The 15,266-nt window shown below is 66.8% G+C and overlaps 11 protein-coding genes across 11 annotated transcripts; 5 read left to right on the top strand and 6 right to left on the bottom strand.

Annotated features, from left to right (window-relative positions):
- Window positions 1-381: 381 nt before the first annotated feature.
- Window positions 382-774, top strand: MICPUN_58590 (predicted protein; the record flags this gene model as incomplete). Its single annotated transcript, XM_002502469.1, has 2 exons — window positions 382-437; window positions 519-774. The coding sequence occupies 2 exons, from the start codon at window positions 382-384 to the stop codon at window positions 772-774; spliced, it is 312 nt and encodes a 103-aa protein (XP_002502515.1).
- Window positions 775-829: 55 nt separating this feature from the next.
- Window positions 830-1,494, bottom strand: MICPUN_108267 (predicted protein). Its single transcript, XM_002502085.1, has one exon. It carries the CDS (start codon window positions 1,417-1,419, stop codon window positions 874-876), a length of 546 nt encoding a protein of 181 aa, XP_002502131.1. The 5' UTR covers window positions 1,420-1,494; the 3' UTR covers window positions 830-873.
- Window positions 1,495-2,667: 1,173 nt separating this feature from the next.
- On the top strand, window positions 2,668-3,756 carry MICPUN_108266 (SWR complex protein; the record flags this gene model as incomplete). Its single annotated transcript, XM_002502468.1, has 1 exon — window positions 2,668-3,756. The coding sequence occupies one exon, from the start codon at window positions 2,668-2,670 to the stop codon at window positions 3,721-3,723; it is 1,056 nt and encodes a 351-aa protein (XP_002502514.1). The 3' UTR covers window positions 3,724-3,756.
- A 311-nt stretch (window positions 3,757-4,067) lies between these two features.
- MICPUN_72245 (predicted protein) lies at window positions 4,068-4,595 on the bottom strand (the record flags this gene model as incomplete). The annotated part of the gene is made up of 1 exon (XM_002502084.1): window positions 4,068-4,595. A coding segment is annotated over one exon (528 nt), but the record flags the coding sequence as incomplete, so codon positions are not given.
- Window positions 4,596-5,037: 442 nt separating this feature from the next.
- Window positions 5,038-5,586, top strand: MICPUN_81816 (predicted protein; the record flags this gene model as incomplete). Its single annotated transcript, XM_002502467.1, has 1 exon — window positions 5,038-5,586. A coding segment is annotated over one exon (549 nt), but the record flags the coding sequence as incomplete, so codon positions are not given.
- A 364-nt stretch (window positions 5,587-5,950) lies between these two features.
- On the top strand, window positions 5,951-7,024 carry MICPUN_50268 (rhomboid-like protein; the record flags this gene model as incomplete). Its single annotated transcript, XM_002502466.1, has 1 exon — window positions 5,951-7,024. One exon carries the CDS (start codon window positions 5,951-5,953, stop codon window positions 6,959-6,961), a length of 1,011 nt encoding a protein of 336 aa, XP_002502512.1. The 3' UTR covers window positions 6,962-7,024.
- Window positions 7,025-7,033: 9 nt separating this feature from the next.
- Window positions 7,034-8,152, bottom strand: MICPUN_50267 (predicted protein; the record flags this gene model as incomplete). Its single annotated transcript, XM_002502083.1, has 1 exon — window positions 7,034-8,152. One exon carries the CDS (start codon window positions 8,150-8,152, stop codon window positions 7,037-7,039), a length of 1,116 nt encoding a protein of 371 aa, XP_002502129.1. The 3' UTR covers window positions 7,034-7,036.
- A 115-nt stretch (window positions 8,153-8,267) lies between these two features.
- Window positions 8,268-10,028, bottom strand: MICPUN_58584 (predicted protein; the record flags this gene model as incomplete). The annotated part of the gene is made up of 1 exon (XM_002502082.1): window positions 8,268-10,028. One exon carries the CDS (start codon window positions 10,026-10,028, stop codon window positions 8,268-8,270), a length of 1,761 nt encoding a protein of 586 aa, XP_002502128.1.
- A 198-nt stretch (window positions 10,029-10,226) lies between these two features.
- MICPUN_58583 (predicted protein) lies at window positions 10,227-10,598 on the bottom strand (the record flags this gene model as incomplete). The annotated part of the gene is made up of 1 exon (XM_002502081.1): window positions 10,227-10,598. One exon carries the CDS (start codon window positions 10,596-10,598, stop codon window positions 10,227-10,229), a length of 372 nt encoding a protein of 123 aa, XP_002502127.1.
- A 58-nt stretch (window positions 10,599-10,656) lies between these two features.
- MICPUN_58582 (predicted protein) lies at window positions 10,657-12,299 on the top strand (the record flags this gene model as incomplete). Its single annotated transcript, XM_002502465.1, has 2 exons — window positions 10,657-11,020; window positions 11,134-12,299. 2 exons carry the CDS (start codon window positions 10,657-10,659, stop codon window positions 12,297-12,299), a joined length of 1,530 nt encoding a protein of 509 aa, XP_002502511.1.
- An 81-nt stretch (window positions 12,300-12,380) lies between these two features.
- On the bottom strand, window positions 12,381-15,143 carry MICPUN_58581 (predicted protein; the record flags this gene model as incomplete). Its single annotated transcript, XM_002502080.1, has 1 exon — window positions 12,381-15,143. The coding sequence occupies one exon, from the start codon at window positions 15,141-15,143 to the stop codon at window positions 12,381-12,383; it is 2,763 nt and encodes a 920-aa protein (XP_002502126.1).
- Between the last annotated feature and the right edge of the window lie 123 nt (window positions 15,144-15,266).

Raw genomic sequence — 15,266 nt, 5'->3', positions numbered from 1 at the left:
GGGTGCTTTCACGTTCAAATCTTTTTTCTTTTCCCGCGCATCTGATTTCGTCGGTCACCGGCCGGCAGACTGGGAGCCAGTGAACCTGGGTTTCTCTTGTCGGACGTTGCGAAGGCGTCGGGAGTCGTCTTCGTCGCGCTTTCTTTCGATCGCCACGCCCACACTCGCCCACGCGCGACTTCGAGCCACTCGTTTCCCATCCGCCGCCGCTTTCCTCAGCCCCCGCGGTCCGCGCGACGACGACCGCACCTCGACTCCGACGACAACCCGTCGGTGGCCGTCTCCTCTTCCCAGAAGAAGAAAGTTTCCTCCTCCCTTATGCCGAGACACGTCGTCGTGCTTCTCCTGGCGGTCCTGTGCGCGCGTCCCGTCGCGGGTCAGATGGCGAGCAGTCAGGGAGGGATGTATTACGGTCCCTTCCGCGGACCCCTGTACGGGTGAGCGCTCGATCCCCGCCTTTGCCTCGCCACCGGTCGCGCGCGCACCCCGTCGTGACCGAGAGCTCCCCTCAAACGCAGGCAGGGCGCGATAGGAGTGGTCGACCCTTTCCTCGGCGTCGCCCGATCCGTCGCCGTCGTGCCCACCGTCAGCTTCGGCGGCGTGCCCCGGGTCTTCCCGACCGGCCCGGCCGGCGGTATCGTCGGCCCTTACGGCCGTCCCGGGCCCTCCGTCGTCGGCGCGAGCCGCACCGTCGTGGCCGGCGTGAACCGCCCGGGGGCCGGCGTGAACCGCCCGGGCGGCAGGGGACTGCTACGGACCTCGACGATCGTGTGAGGGGTTGAACGACGGCGTCGCCGCCACCGCGCTTCCCGCGACGGAGAGCTCTTTTCGATAAGAGTTACACGATAAGAGCCACTAAACGCCGAAGAGTTACTACCTATACTGCGGGTGCTTGACCACGTGCATGTACGGCACCGGCCTCTGCGGCAGCCCGTCCGCGTCCCCGTCGTCCTCAAACTCCAGGAGAAAGTCCCCGTACTCGCTGCCCAGCTTCCTCGCGCTCTGCACCACGACCGCGCGGTAGAACGTGGTCGTCATGGGATACACCGCGAGCACGACGGTGCCCGGGTGGAAGTTTTGGCCCTCGCGACACAGCGCCGACCGGGGCATGGCGATGACCAGGTCCTCCGGTATGTGGTACACCTGCCCGCTGCCGTCGTCGCTCTCCTCGTCCGCGTCCATCACCTCGTAGGCGCCCTCCTCCGGCTTGTGCGCCACCACCACCGCGACGATCCACTCCTGAGCCCCGGGATCGCCAGACACCTCGCCGATGTTCGCCGCCACCCTCTCGCCCGGCTGGGGCGGCACCGGCGCCTTCTTCTTGTGCGACTTCTTCTGCTGGTGGTGCGAATGCTGCATGGACGGTGCGTTACCCCCGCCGAGGTCGAAGTCGTGCCCGGACATGAACGCCATGGTCATGGGGTCCAGCGCGCCCCCCGCCGCGGGGGTGTCCGCATCCACCGCAAAGTCATCCTCGAAGCCCGCCTCGTTCCGTTCCTTCATCTCCTGCGTGAACGGGTTGAGCTCCTTGTCCAGGGCGCCGATGTTGAACTGGATCATCTCCATGGCTATGTGCGCCAGCCTGACCTTCTCCGTGGACAGCTGGACGATGTCCGCGTGGTTCTTCTCGATCTCGTGCCTCGCCTTGTTCGTCGCGTCGATGTCATCCGCGCTCGCCTGCCGCGACGACGCGCTCGGCATCGCGAGGCACGCGTCGACCCGCCCCTTCGTCTCTTCCTTTAGGGTCACCAGGCGCTCGTCGATGTCCTTGATCGTGTGCACCACGCGCTGGAGCTCGACCGGGAGGGAGGAGGAGACTGCGAAAAAAAGGGGGCGCACGCAGGGTCAGTGACCGGGTGGTGTTGGGGCAGAATTTGGATTTTGGATTTTAGGGTTAGCACGAGATCGCGGGGGGGGCGGGCGCGCACCCTCGACGTATTTCTCCAGATACGTGAGCGGGTTCACCGCGGTTGACGCCATCTTGGCAGGTGGCCGCCGGAGCTGCGCTGCGCTGCCTCGGAGGCCGGCGCGGCGTGAACTGAGCGGGAAAATGCAAGCAGGGAAAAGCAGCAAATCAAATCGTATGAGACTTCAGTTAGGATTATTTCGATTCAAAATGGGCAGGGTTTGAACCACCGCGACTGACGCGATTCAGGCCATAATCCGGGTCGACGGCGTCGCGCCGATCGATCCCGCGCGTCGTGACCGCGACCACCGGTCGAGTCCAAACCCCTCGTCGGAGGCGATACAGCGCGTGAAGACCCGGACCGAAACCCGGCGAGGTCCGCACCGTTCGCGATGGCGGACATAAAGGACATCATGGGCATCAAAGGCTCGGCCAAGGCGCCCGCGGCGAAGAAGACCAAGGGCCCTGCCGAGAAGAAGCCCGAGGGCATCTCGCGCGAGGCGTGGCAGATCATGCGGGACAATCAACCGGACGCCCTCGCGTCCGTCGTGCCCACGCACGCGGGCCTGAAGGACAAGCGCAAGGTGTCCGCGAGGAAGGTGGCGTGGTCGTGGCAGCCCTTCAAGAACAGCGCGAGGACGGACAACCTCACGCTGAAGCACTGGGTCAAGACGGGCACGGGGGGCACGCTGCTGCCGGGAAGCAACGGCGGCGACGTCGGCGGGGACTACGCCTTCTCCAAGTACAACAAGAAGGTCGACATGGTCATGTACAACGACGAGGAGTACGAGAACCTCCTCCAGTTCGATCAGGACTGGTCGCGCGAGGAGACCGATTACCTCTTCGACCTGCTCGCGAGGTTCGACCTCAGGTTTCTCGTCGTGCACGACAGGTGGGACAGGGAGAAGGAGCGCACGGTGGAGGAGATGAAGGACAGGTACTACGCCATCGCGCGTAAGCTCCTGGAGGCCCGCGCGGATAACCCCGAGGAGGCGGCGGCGCACCCCATCATCAAGGATCCGTTCAACAGTCGGCACGAGATGGATCGCAAGCTCGCGCTCGGCGACCAGATGGAGCGGACCAACGCGCTCGAGCGGGAGGAGCGAGCCATCTTGGACGAGGTCAAGGCCATCGAGGAGCGACGCCGGCTGGAGGCCAGGGCGCTCAGCAACAGGGCCGCCGCCGCGTTCAACCCCTACAGGGTGGATCAGACGCGAGCGTCCATCGACGTCGACGAGATGCGGGAAGAGGCGGAGGCGGAGCACGAGGAGGGGCGGCCGTCCTTGCCCACGGCGGAGGGTGCGGACAAGAGGCCCCCCGCGGGCGTGTACGCGAGGGGCGTGCACGTCGTGGCGGTGGCTGGCGAGATGGCCACCGCGGCTGTCGGCGCGGGCGGCGCGAGGGGCGTGCGGAGGATCGAGACTGCGGTTGAGGAGCTCGGGGTGAAGCCGCCGGTGGTGTCGACCCGCGCGGTGTGCACGGCGTGGCTGAAGCTGAGGGAGGAGGTGACCGAGATGCTGGAACTGCGCAAGGCTCTGGCGAAGCGTCAGGAGGAGCTCTGCGGGACCACGCCGGCGAGCGAGGCTGCCGCCGCCGCCGCGCCCGCGGCGAAGGCTGCCGCGGAGGTGTTCCAGCAGGTTGGCCTGCTGGACACGCCCCGGTCCAAGGCTCCGGAGGTGACGCTCGGTCCCGACGGACAGCCCATCGGCGTGAGGCCCGCGAAGCGCGAGCAGAAGAGGAAGATGCCCGCGAGGTACGAGGACGCGCCGCCGTCCCCGCCCCGCCGCAGCGCCGAGAAGAGGGCGCGTAAGAGCTGAACCGAACAAACTTCGACTTTTGTATGTTGAAGCAACAAAAAAACCTCGACGTCAACTAACTAACCCTTACGCGCAAGCAACACTCAGCTCCCGATGATCCCCTTGAAGAACCTGGCCACCTCACCGCCCACCGCCGCCAGGAGCAGCCACCACGCGAGCGAGTCGATCGCCCCGAGCGGTCCCCCGTCAACGTCCAGGCCGATCGCCCCGAACGCGAGCGACACCGCCACCCACGGACCGCAGAAACGAACGATCGCCGGCGTCACCGCGAGCCACATGCCGAAGAGGTCCCCGTCGGACGCGGCGAACATGAACACCTCCACGCGATTCTCGGGGATCTTGGACGACGGCAGCAGGAGCTGCTTCACCACCACGCCCGGTCGCACGTCCCAGCGCTCGACGTGCCTTATCACTTTGCCGGTGGCTGGGTCAAAGACGTGCGTGGTGCCGCCCGCCGCGGCCAGCTTCGGACGCCACGGGAGGTCGAGGACGCAGGAGAACCTCCAGGACGTCTCGAGTTCGTCCGCGCGCTCGTCCCAGCCGGTGATCTTGAGGTCGATGTCCCGCATCATCCCCCCGAGGTTGCCCACGTTCTGCTTGAACCGATCGACGCCCTTGAACGAGACGAAAGGATCGGCGAACTCGCAGTCCGGATCGTAGGCGGCGAGCTCACCGACGCCGCTGACGAAGTACGACTGGTCGTAGTCCTCCTTGAGTAAGGCGACAACCTGTTCGCGCTCGAGCTTACCCCCGTTCTTGGCCATCGCCTCGGCCACCGCCGCGGAGGATGACCCCCCGGTGCTGGACGGCCTCTCCTTGTTCGCACCTACGACCTTCCCCAACGCCTCTGCGCCGTACCAGACGCTCTTGAGTCCGACGCCGACATCGTCGCCCTCTTTTTCGGCTCGGACGACAACAGTACGACGACGCACGGCCCTCGGGCGGGCGCAGAGGGACGCGGGGCCGATACGCGCGCCTGATGCGACGGCGAAGCTAGGCGCCATTGTCGTGCAAGAAGAAGTGCCAACTGGCGAAGATAAGATCTCGGCCGTGCCAAATCTCTCGACGCACATCCGGAGAGAGATGGCCGCCGTCGCGTCTGGCGTTCACGTCCCGGGTTTAGGTCTCGGGGCGTCGCGCTCCCGGCGCGCCCTCTCCCTTCGCCCCGGCGCGAGGTCTCAGCCCTCTCACGTCCGCCCAAGCCCGAGGTGCCGCGCCGCCTCCAACGAGACCGCGAGCACCTCCGCATCGGAGACGGCCACGTCGACGTCGTCCATCGAGACCGCCGTGTTCGCGCTTGGATGATTCTGGAGCCCCGAGGAGACCTTCTCCTCGGTTCCGGGAGTCGTCAAGACCAGGGTGGGATACACCGGGGGCGACCGCGCCGATCCGACCTACGCGTCGGTGTGCGCCGGCGACGGGCACACGGAGGCGGTCAAGATCGATTTCGACCCGACCGTCGTGTCCTACGCGAAGCTCTTGGACCTGTTCATGGCGCAGCACGACCCGTGCGTGCCCATGTCCGCGCAGTACCAGAGCGCGGTGTGGCCCCAAGACGAGGCCCAGTTAGGGGCGGTGATGGCGGCGATCGAGCGCGTGGAACAAACGCGGGGCCGGACCGTGTACACCAAGGTTGAGAAACCCAAGCGGTGGTACGACGCGGAGTGGTATCACCAATCGTACAACAACAAGAACAAGGCGAGACTGGCGGCGGCGTTCGGGGTTTTTGTGTTGAACAACATCCCGCACGGCAGCTTCCCCGGGCAGGAGCCGCTGAAGACCGTCCTGGGCGGGGCGGTGTTCCTCAGCCTTCTGCCGCAGCTCGTGAGCCCGTTTGACCGTCTGCTCTCCATGCTGGATTAGACCGATGAATAGACGCGCGGGAGGTCCCGAAGCGATCGCGACGCCGTTGCACAGGTGACGTCGAGGAGAGGTCAAGGTTCCTCAACGATGGGAACCCCCTCCTCGATCGATGCAGCGCGCACGACATCCGAGCGGCTTCGAGGACGCGCCTTAGAAAATAATACTAGTCTAACCGTATTCACGCTATTAAAACCACAAGCAAACAGTTACGCTTGGAACAGATTTGGTGACTGTTTCGCAGCCAATAAAACGCGTTCGGCCATCAGATAACAGAGATCATCATTTCCGGGTCGGCATCGATCGGAGCGGACGCCGCGCGGCATCCGGATCATTCGTCCGGACGGTCGTCGCGCGTATCGGAGTCATGACGGTGTGGTGGAACGCCGCGGCGGCCGCGGCGGGGGGCGGTGGACGCCCGGGCTGGCTTCCGCCTTCGTCGAACGGCGGGGACGGCACGCGGAGAAGCGGCCGTCGACTCGGATCGTTGCGCGGGATCGACTCGGGCGCGCGCACTGGGCACTCGCGTTTGCCCTCTGGGGTGAACGCGATCGGGCGAAACATCGCCGCGACGCTGTCCCGCAACCCGGGGCACGCGATCTCGGTGACCTCGGGCCTCGCGCTTGGCGCATCGACGCTATACTACGACCAGCGCCCGCCCCCGAGTCGACGGTACGACGGCAGATCCTTAACCTCCGGGGATCCCAACCGCGCGCTCACCGACGCGCTCCTCTGGGCCACGGCTGGCGGGTACGTGCTGCAGCTGCTAAGTGGTCACGCGTTCACCGCGGTTGGCGCCAAGGTGAACGCCAAGATCGCGCAGGGCGAGGTGTGGAGGCTGCTCACCCCGCTGCTACTGCACGGTTCCGCCTTGCACCTCATGGTGAACTGCATGTCGCTCAACAACCTCGGGCCGGTGGTGGAAAGGCAGTTTGGCAGGGAGCAATTCATGGCGGTGTATTTGGGGTCGGGGTTGCTGGGTAACTTCCTCTCGTACAAGCGGTGTCCCAACAACGCCGTCGGGGCGTCGTCTGCAATCTTCGGCTTGGTGGGCGCACTCGGCATCTACCTCAACAGGCACAGGGACCTGTTCGGGGATTACGGCGACAAGGTGTTCCAGAACCTGCTCGGGTCCGTGGGCCTCAACGCCATGTTCGGTCTGATGAGCAAGCGGATCGATAACTGGGGGCACTTTGGCGGATTCTTGGGTGGCGCTGTCGTGGCGTGGACGGTTGGACCCAACCTCGTGGTTGTGGGTGCTGGGGAGAGGGTGGACGAACGCAGGGAGGCTTCGAGGACGGTGGCGCGACGACGGGTGGTCAACAGGCCGCTGCTGCAGACGTACACGGGGGAGTTTATGGAGGAGTTTCGGAAATAATTAGGGACGGCCAGACGATAGTAGCCCTGTAGGCTGTTACGAAGGTACGAGGTACCTTCGGTATTAGGCTATTCACTACTCGTTGGCGTGGAACGTTGCGATCCACCCGTGTGACAGCACCGCGCACTCCCACCCGAGAAACTCCGCCGTTTTCCTCACCCTCGCGCCGTACGGACGCTCGCCCGCGTCCTTGGTGGCCGTCAGGTACGTCGCGTGTGTATCCCGCCGGCACAACGCAACCTTATTGAACCCAATCGCAAACGGCGCCAGCTCCCAGTCGGTGCCCTTCACCTCGGTGCACCATTTGCTCAGGCCGGTGACGACTCCCGGCCAGTCGGGATTGAACACATCGTCCACCAGCACGACGCCGTCCGGGTGAAGGCACTGAGACGCGAGGTCCACGTCGGACGCGGTGACCTCCGCGGTGTGACACCCGTCCACGCTGAACAGCCGGACGGGACCGCCGGCGGCGTTCGTCAAGTTCCCCGCGTCCACCGCCGTGGAGTCTCCCTCGATGATCGCGAGCCAACCCTCCTCGTCGTCCTCCTCATGCTCCTTCTCGTCGTCGTCGTAGCCCCCGACCGTCTCTTCCTCCTCTTCGTTCCCCTCGTTGTCGGCGCACTCGCGCACGGCCGCCTCCAAGTTGCGAAGGAACGCGTCTCTGCTCCCGACGCCGCTCTCGTCGACGTTGTGTTCCTGCGCATCGAAGCAGTCCACCGCCACGCACGTCTCACCCGGACGACGGAGTAAGGCGAGAGGCGCGAAGCTCTTGCCGTGGTACACGCCGACCTCGGCGAGGGCGCCGGACACGCCGAGCTCCGCTTGCAAGTCATCAATTGCGAGCAAGAGACGAAGGAGGCCGGGTTCCATGAAGCCCTTCACGCCGTCGCCCCACCGCGCGTATCGGGCCAGCCGGCGGGCGTTCTTCCGCGAGGTGGCCGTCGTGGCGAGGACAGCCGCCGTTTCCGCGGCATCCTCCGCCATCCGTCTCGCTCCCGCGGCAGCACGGCGCGCGTCCTTCGGGCTCGTGATTTCGATTCCCGAAGAAGAGTCGGGGCTCGTCGTCGCGGTGGTCCAACGCCGACACGCGCCGGTCGAGTCGGGCCTCCGGACGGTTCGCGCGACGCGGATCACGCGATGACACGCGGACACGCGCGCCGAGAGCGACCACGCGGCGAGCGATGCATCCATACCTATATCGCGCGGGTCGGTGTGGTCGTCCGCCGAACCCTCAAAATGCGTTATGTTCTTTTCGCGAAGGTAGACTACTAGCGTTGCGTTTCAACAGTTCAAGGGTGCTCCTCTTCTATTCCTCGTCCAACGCGGCGAGCTGAGCGTCCGCTCCGAACACCGCCGTGGTGATCGGCGTCGGCTCTCCCATGGTCTGATAATAGATCAGCGAGTACCTCTCCGCGCCCTCGATGTACGGCGCCACCCAGTGCGGGAACCGTCCGTCCACCTTGCCCAACTTTTCCCGGGTGTCCACCACGGCGACGGTGCGAGCGTCGCATTCCACGCACACACCGCCGCTCCCCGCGGGAAAATCCCCCAACGCCAGCCCGTAGAACGGCCCGATGTTCTGCTTATCGATGTGCGGGGACCCGCGGAAGCCGTGGGTCACGGCGAGGGCGGTGAAGCTGTCCGCGAACGCCGGATCCACCTCCCGCAGCGCCGACTCCGCGAGCTCCCACAGTTTGGCGTACTTTGCAAACTTATCCGCCGCCTGCCGAGCCTTCCTGCTGCCCGCCCCGAGCTTGGCCTCGAAGTCGGTCGGGGACCTGATGATCATGTAGGACTCCGCGGAGATGGACGGTCGCTCCTGCTGGTGCCCCTTCGCCCCCTTCTTGCGACGCGCGCTCCACTCCCGCAGCTCTTTGAGCAACGCGTTACAAGCGCCGACGCTCACCGGCGTTCCGCTCACTCTCACCACGCGCCGACCTAACGCGCCGCCCTCCTCCTCGTACAGCTCGAGCAGCCGCGCCATCACCTCCGGTCGCTGCACCGTCTCTGGGTCCGTCGGGGGCTCCCCGAAGTCCTCCACGAGGCGGCGACGCAGCGCGAGCGTGCTCCACGGCTCCAGCTGCGCTCGGAGCGTGGCGGCGTCCCTGTCGCTGGGCCTGGCACCCACGAAGGAACCCTCCGGCGCGGGGAAGCTCACCGTTAACTTGACAACCTCCGCCTGAGGTATCATCGTCCGCAACGCATCCACCGTCTCCTGCTTGAACAGCTTGCGGTTGTACCGAAAGTCCAGGACCCGCAGGTGCTCCAGCTTTGCCAGCGCGGCGAGGGGCAGCGCGTCTTCCGTGTTGCGCACAAAGTTGCGGGACATGTCCAGCTCCCGCAGCGCCCAGAGCTCTTTCACCTCGGGGGGCACCGCGGCGAACCAGTTCCTCGACAGCCGCAGGTGCTGTAACGTCCCGGCGAGGAGCTCGAGCCCGGGGAGCTGCGACAGTTCGTTCCCCCCCAAGTCGAGCACTCGCACGCGACGCAGCGACGCGAGATTCGGGAGAAAGTTAAACGGGACGTCCCTCAGGTCGAGCCCGCGGTGGGTGAGGCACGCGGTGGGGTCGTTCGCCTCGTCGTCTTGCTCGCCGTCGGATAATCCCGCGGACGTGAGCGTGGTGGACAGGTCCTCCGCGCTCATCGTGGTCATCGTGGTGGACAAGGGGTCGTGCGGCCGGGGCGTGGCCAGCGCGCGGGGGTCGTCGTCGACGTCGACCGGAAGCTCGCGGGGCGCGACGGCGTCGCGCGGGGGATCCGCCGCCGGAACCGCCTCGGGTTTGGCGGAAGGCTCGGCGATCTTGATCTCAGAGTCGCTCGTTTTATGCCTGACGAGGACCCGCGTGCTGACCCACCACACGGCCGTGGTCACCCCGATCGGGAAGCTCAGGGCTGCGAAGAAAACGACGAAGATGAAGAAGGCGATGGTGACTGCGGCACAAGCGGCCGGGAGCACGGCAGCGGCGCCCACTGCGAAGGACATCGCGACCGCGGGGCGCTCCCTCGCGTTGACGATCGCGATCCCGATCCATCCGCGAAGGAATTCGAGGCGCGGCTTGCCCCCCATCGGGCCCGTTGGACCGCGCGCGTCGTTGTGTTGGAGTGGAGCTTAGCTGGCAAGATCTTGTGGTCCTCTTGTTCACTCACGAACCGTCGGCGATGCCATCGTATGGTATGTGCAGTGGGCTTGGTCGGGCCTATTTAGCTTTAAAAAAGGGGCTAATCGTTTTTTCGCAGTAGATTTTCCCCATCCCCTCGCAACCCTCTACAGGGATCCGAAGCGCTCCCAGAGCTCGGTGACCTTGGGCCCGCCCCCGTTCACGACGTTGGTGTAACCCAGGCCGATGAGGTAGTCCTTGGCTTTCTGCCCGCGGCCGCCCCCGCCACAGTGAGTGACAATGGGCACGCCCTTGTCCCCGCCGGCCTTGGCGTTCAGCGACTCCACACCGTCGGCGGGAAGAGACCCCGTGGCTCTGTCGAACGGGATGTTGAGCGCGTTCGGGCGCTTGGCGGTGCCACAGTCGGAAATGGGCGCGGTGCCCGCGTCGCCCCCGAACTTCTCGTCGTCGGGTTCGATCGTAAAGTCGGGGTTCCTCGCATCGACGACGAGCACGGTTTTTCCGGCGTTCTTCGCCATGAAGGCGTCGAACTCTTCGTCGGAGGCGACCCCTCCTTTCCTGGCGGACATGGTAACGATGGATGCGCGACGAGTAGATACGGAAGTGGACCTGGCGTTGCGAAGCGCGACCCGGCAGAAAGGGATCGATGCCCTGGAGAGAGCGTGCATCGTGAGACTGATGAGGCGAGCCCGACGCAAAATATTCCTTTCCACCGCCGGTGACCGCCGCGCCGAAAAAACGTCCGCCCCGATCCAAAAACTTTGGTTGGACATGTGGTCGGTCGTCGCGCTTATCGTCGATCATCACCGCAACCGAAGGGCACGTCCCCGGCCGTCCCCGCGGGTCACTGTTCGAACCGCACGAACAGGGATCGCACGGACGAACACCATGGGCTACAACCGCGGAGAGAAGATCCCGGGGTACCGCGGATACATTCCAGGTGAGCGCCTGAACCCTCACCCAATTGGGGCGCATTTTCCGATTGCTACCGCCAATCCAAAACAAGAATCTCCCCGCGTGCTGACGACCCGATTCCCTCCCGTGCCAACCCAGGTCGCAACCACATCATCGGCCACAGCTACACCGAGGGAACGAAGCTCGCGGAGGAAGCGGTGATCGCCATGCGCGCGGGGCACAATCCCGCGGGCATCGTCGAGCTCCTCGAGAGCAGACCCGTCGGAGGCAAGGACCTCACCATGCAGAAGCTCCAGCGCGGGCCACGCGAGGGCGGGTACTTCCCGCTCCCCGTGGACGAGAGCATCGGTGCCCCGCACCTGGGCAAGCGCAAGCCGCTTCTCGATGAATCCCTCGGCCTGAAGGATTTCCGGCTGTCGGAGGTCAAGGTCGGAACCAACGGCCCGGGCACCATGCGCGCCAAGCCCACCGCGTCCATCCCCGAGCTCCCGTACTCGCTCAAGAAGACCTTCACCGGCCGCGAGGTCAAGACGACGCCGGACGACTACGCGGGCGACGACGGTCAGATGCCGGGGTACACCGGCCACCTCCACGGACGCCAGCACACGTACGGCGTGTCCTACGGCAACTCGACGCGGACCGTGACGCACGTTCGGGCCGACGTCGCGCAGGGCCCCGAGGCGCTCCTCGCCAAGAGCGGAGCGCTCAACGACTTTGTCGAGCCCAAGCCGCAGGGCGCGTCGCAGGCGGAGACGGGCCAGCGCGAGCGCGGCATCCCCGGCTACGGCGGACACGTCCCGGTGAAGGATTTCGTGCTCGGGCAGACGTACGGCGCGGCGGTCAAGCTCGCGCCGGGCGCCGAGGACGCGATCCGCGCGGGGGCGCGCGCCGAGCAGCTCCCCGGGTTGGTTGAGCGAAGGCCCAGCGACGCGCCCGAGCTCACGATGCAGACGATCAAGCCCACCGTCCGCGGTCACGTCATCCCGTACGAGCCCGTGCCGCTGCCGTACCGCGTGAGCAAGGGCGAGGTGAAAGTGGCGTTCAAGACGAAGGGCGAGGATAAGAAGTGGAGGAACGTGATCCAGGACGACGTGAGGGAGGTTATGCGAGGGACGCACAAGCCGCCGGGGTACACGGGGTACACCCCCTTTAAACAACACGTCTACGGCGAGTCCACGGGAAAGATGACGCGCAGGCTGAGGGGACAGGCGTTCGAGGACCCGACCACGAGCTACGATCTGCTCAACTACAAGGACAAGAGGCCGAACTACGAGGACGGGGACGCGCCTCGCACCATCGGGTAGACGAGACGATTCGTAGTCTAAAAAAGTTGTAAAAGTTACCTTCTCGACGCGTCGTATTCGCTCATCCGTCAGTCAAACTCGTCACGCGAGGGTGGAGATTGGCGCGTCGTCCGGGTCGTTCTTCGGCTTGGGCGCCGCAGCCGCCGCCGCAGCCGCGCTCGCCGCAGCCGCCGACGCAGCCGCAGCCGCGCCGCCGCCGCCCGGCAGATGACACCGCCACTCGTCGACGAGCGTTCGCACAATCTGAACGTCGTGCTCGGCGACGGTCCCCGCCGGTAGGTCCTTTTCCACGTGCGCGTGAAGGGCGCCGAGGTTCCTGAACGCGAGTCCGAGCCTACCGCCGTCGTCCCCGGCGTACTCCTCGTGGCCCCTGCTCCCGCCGAGCTCCTCCACCATCAACCCGAGGAACTTGCCGCGGTCAAACTCGTCCGAGGTTCTGGCGTCGTGGATGTGAAGGTTACCCAGCAAGTGGTGGAGCAGCAGCGCGCGCTCGGCGACGCGCAGGGTGCCAGCCTTGGCGAGCTCCTCGCGAACCGCGTAGGGGATGCGGCAGCCCGGGTCGGCGTTGACGGTCACCTGGGTCAGAGCCGGCACCCCCGCGGGACCGTCTTGCACCCCGGCGTCGGCGGCGGCGGCGGCGGCGGCGGCGGCGATGTCGGAATCGTCTCCGTGCACAAACTTGGCCGCCGCCCCCCCGCACCACCACTGCTTGAAGACGTCCTCGGGGAGCGCGAGCGCGCGCGCGAGGGGCGCCGCGAGCGCTTCCATGGTCGCGTCCTGCGTCGCGGAGTCGACGGATAAGGCTTCGGCGGAACGCATCGCCGCGAGGATGAGCGCGCCGGACCCTTTGCCGACGGGCGCGGGTAGCGCGAGCTTCTCGGGCGGGCTCTCGGGCTCCTCCCCACCTTCCCCGTTCGCCCCGTCAGCGTCCGTCGTTCCGTCCGTCGCATCCGCCTTGGGGTTTAGCGCCTTTGCCTCCTCCTCCTCCCCGCCGCCAGCCTCCATCATGGCCATCATCCCGCCGCCCTCCGCTCGCGCCGCCTCCGCCTCGGCGTCGCCGGCAAAGACCCAACCGACGCCCTCCTCGCCGCGCCATCCCGCGGCGGCCGCCTCCGTCTGCGCGTTGACCTGCTCGGACGTTTGGCGAAGCACGCTGCCCACCGCGGCGGCGAGCAAGGCGGCGCACCCGTCGTCCCCGTCGTCGGCAGCCGCCGCGTCGAGGAACGAAAACGGCGTCGGCTCCTCGAGGTCGAGGTCCAGCAGCGTCTGCAGCAGCGCGCATCCGTGCGTCGCCACGGGAAGCAAGCCCTCGCGAACCGCCGCCGCCTCCGTCTGTTCGGGCGTGAGCTCCGGGAACGCGGTTTCCCCGGCGTGAAGGGCGCGGGCGCACGCGAGGGCCACCGCGGGCGCGGGATCGTCCGGAGCCGCGGCGGCGAGCCTCACCGCGGCTAATCCCAGCCGCAGCGTCGGCCTGAGTCGATCGACGCCGCCGCGAGCCAAAACGGCGGCGCACCCGTCGACGCACGCCAAACGCGCGGCGCCCGCGAGCATTCCCCGCGCGGGCGCCACGTCGAGGATGGATCGAAGGGTTCCGACGCTGGGAACCGGGGTGGCTCGTCGCACGGCGCAAAACGCCGCGTTGACCACGGCGTCGAAGAGCGAGTCGGACCCGGGGGCTCCGTCGGGTTTTCGGTCCGATTTTGGCGGATACGTGGCCGCCGCCGCGGCGACGTACTGGTCCCTCCACTCGTACAGGGTGCAGACGGCCTTCAGGGTCTGCGCGGCGGTCCTCGCGCACTCCAAAAACTCCGCCGCGTCGCGTTTGGTCTCCTCGTCGTCGGCGCCCCTGAAGCCAATCTTGCGCTTGATCTTCTTCCTGCTCGCGAGCTCGAGGGCGGAGAGCATGGCGAGGTCCTGGACGGCGTTGACCGCGTCGGACGAGATGCGCTGGTAGAGCCTGCGGTGCTTGCCGCTGGCCGCCACCTCGCACAGGGTCTCGAGCAGCGTGAGCGCCCGGCGGATGTATCCCGGGAGCTGATCGGCGGATTCGAGGTTCCAGTGGGTTTCGTCTCCGGGGAACCACGCCTCGCGCTGCTCCTTGGAAAGGGCCCGCAGGCCGAGGATGTGCACGGGGAGTTGCTCGAGGAAGTCCGCGACGATCACGCGCATCACGGTGGGGCCGTGGGGCACCCGCACGGTGAGGGCGCCGTCGACCACCTGCATCTGGGACGCGATCTCCTTCGCGTTGTAAAAGCAGAGGGATTCGACCGCGTGGTACATGTCGAGCGTGCGCTCGCGTCGGTAGATCGCTTCCTCCTCCAGCGCCTTACGCTCCTGGCGGCTGGACGCGGTGGTCAACAGGCCGCCGGTGCGGGCGGACTGCGCCCTGCCGCCGGCGTCGATGCCCGCGTCACCGCGATCGCGCTTGCGGCGGGGCCTGCCCTCGGGCTCGGGCTCATCCGGGGCGGTCTGAATTGCCTCGGCGGGAACCTCGGGAACCTCCGCCTCGGGAACCTCCGCGACCACGGGGGGCTCGGGCTCCGGGGCGGCCGCCGGCGCCGGGGGCTCGTCCGTGACGGGCTCGGGCGCTGCCGGGGGCTCGGGCTCGGGCGCGACCTCCGGGGCGGCCGCGGGCTGCGTCTCTTCCACGGGTTCGGGATCCGGCGTCGGATCGGCGGGTGGAATTTCCGCAGCGGGCTCTGGAGCGGGTGGCTCGGGGGCCGGCGCGGGCGCTTCCGGGGCGGGCGGAGCGGGCGGATCCGGCTCGATGACGGGCGCCGCGGGAACTTCCGCGGGCGCAGCCATCGGCTCGGCCACCGCCTCTTGGAGCGGCTGCTGATCCATGGGGTGATCACTCAACACTGAAAATTGGCGCCCGCCGACATCCACATTTGCTGCGATGACGGGTCCGGACGCGCTCGGGCTGACTGCGACTTTATTTTTGGTGCCAACACTTACGCTCCCTGT

Source organism: Micromonas commoda, chromosome 5, assembly GCF_000090985.2.
Source record: "Micromonas commoda chromosome 5, complete sequence".
Taxonomy (NCBI): domain Eukaryota; kingdom Viridiplantae; phylum Chlorophyta; class Mamiellophyceae; order Mamiellales; family Mamiellaceae; genus Micromonas; species Micromonas commoda.
The sequence above is the reverse complement of the archived record's forward strand: the minus strand, read 5'-3'. Positions and strand labels throughout refer to the sequence as shown.

What these genes read in the sequence shown, in the direction of transcription:
- MICPUN_108267 (XM_002502085.1), bottom strand. Translation starts at nt 1,419, where the DNA reads ATGACCATGGCGTTCATGTCCGGGCACGACTTCGACCTCGGCGGGGGT.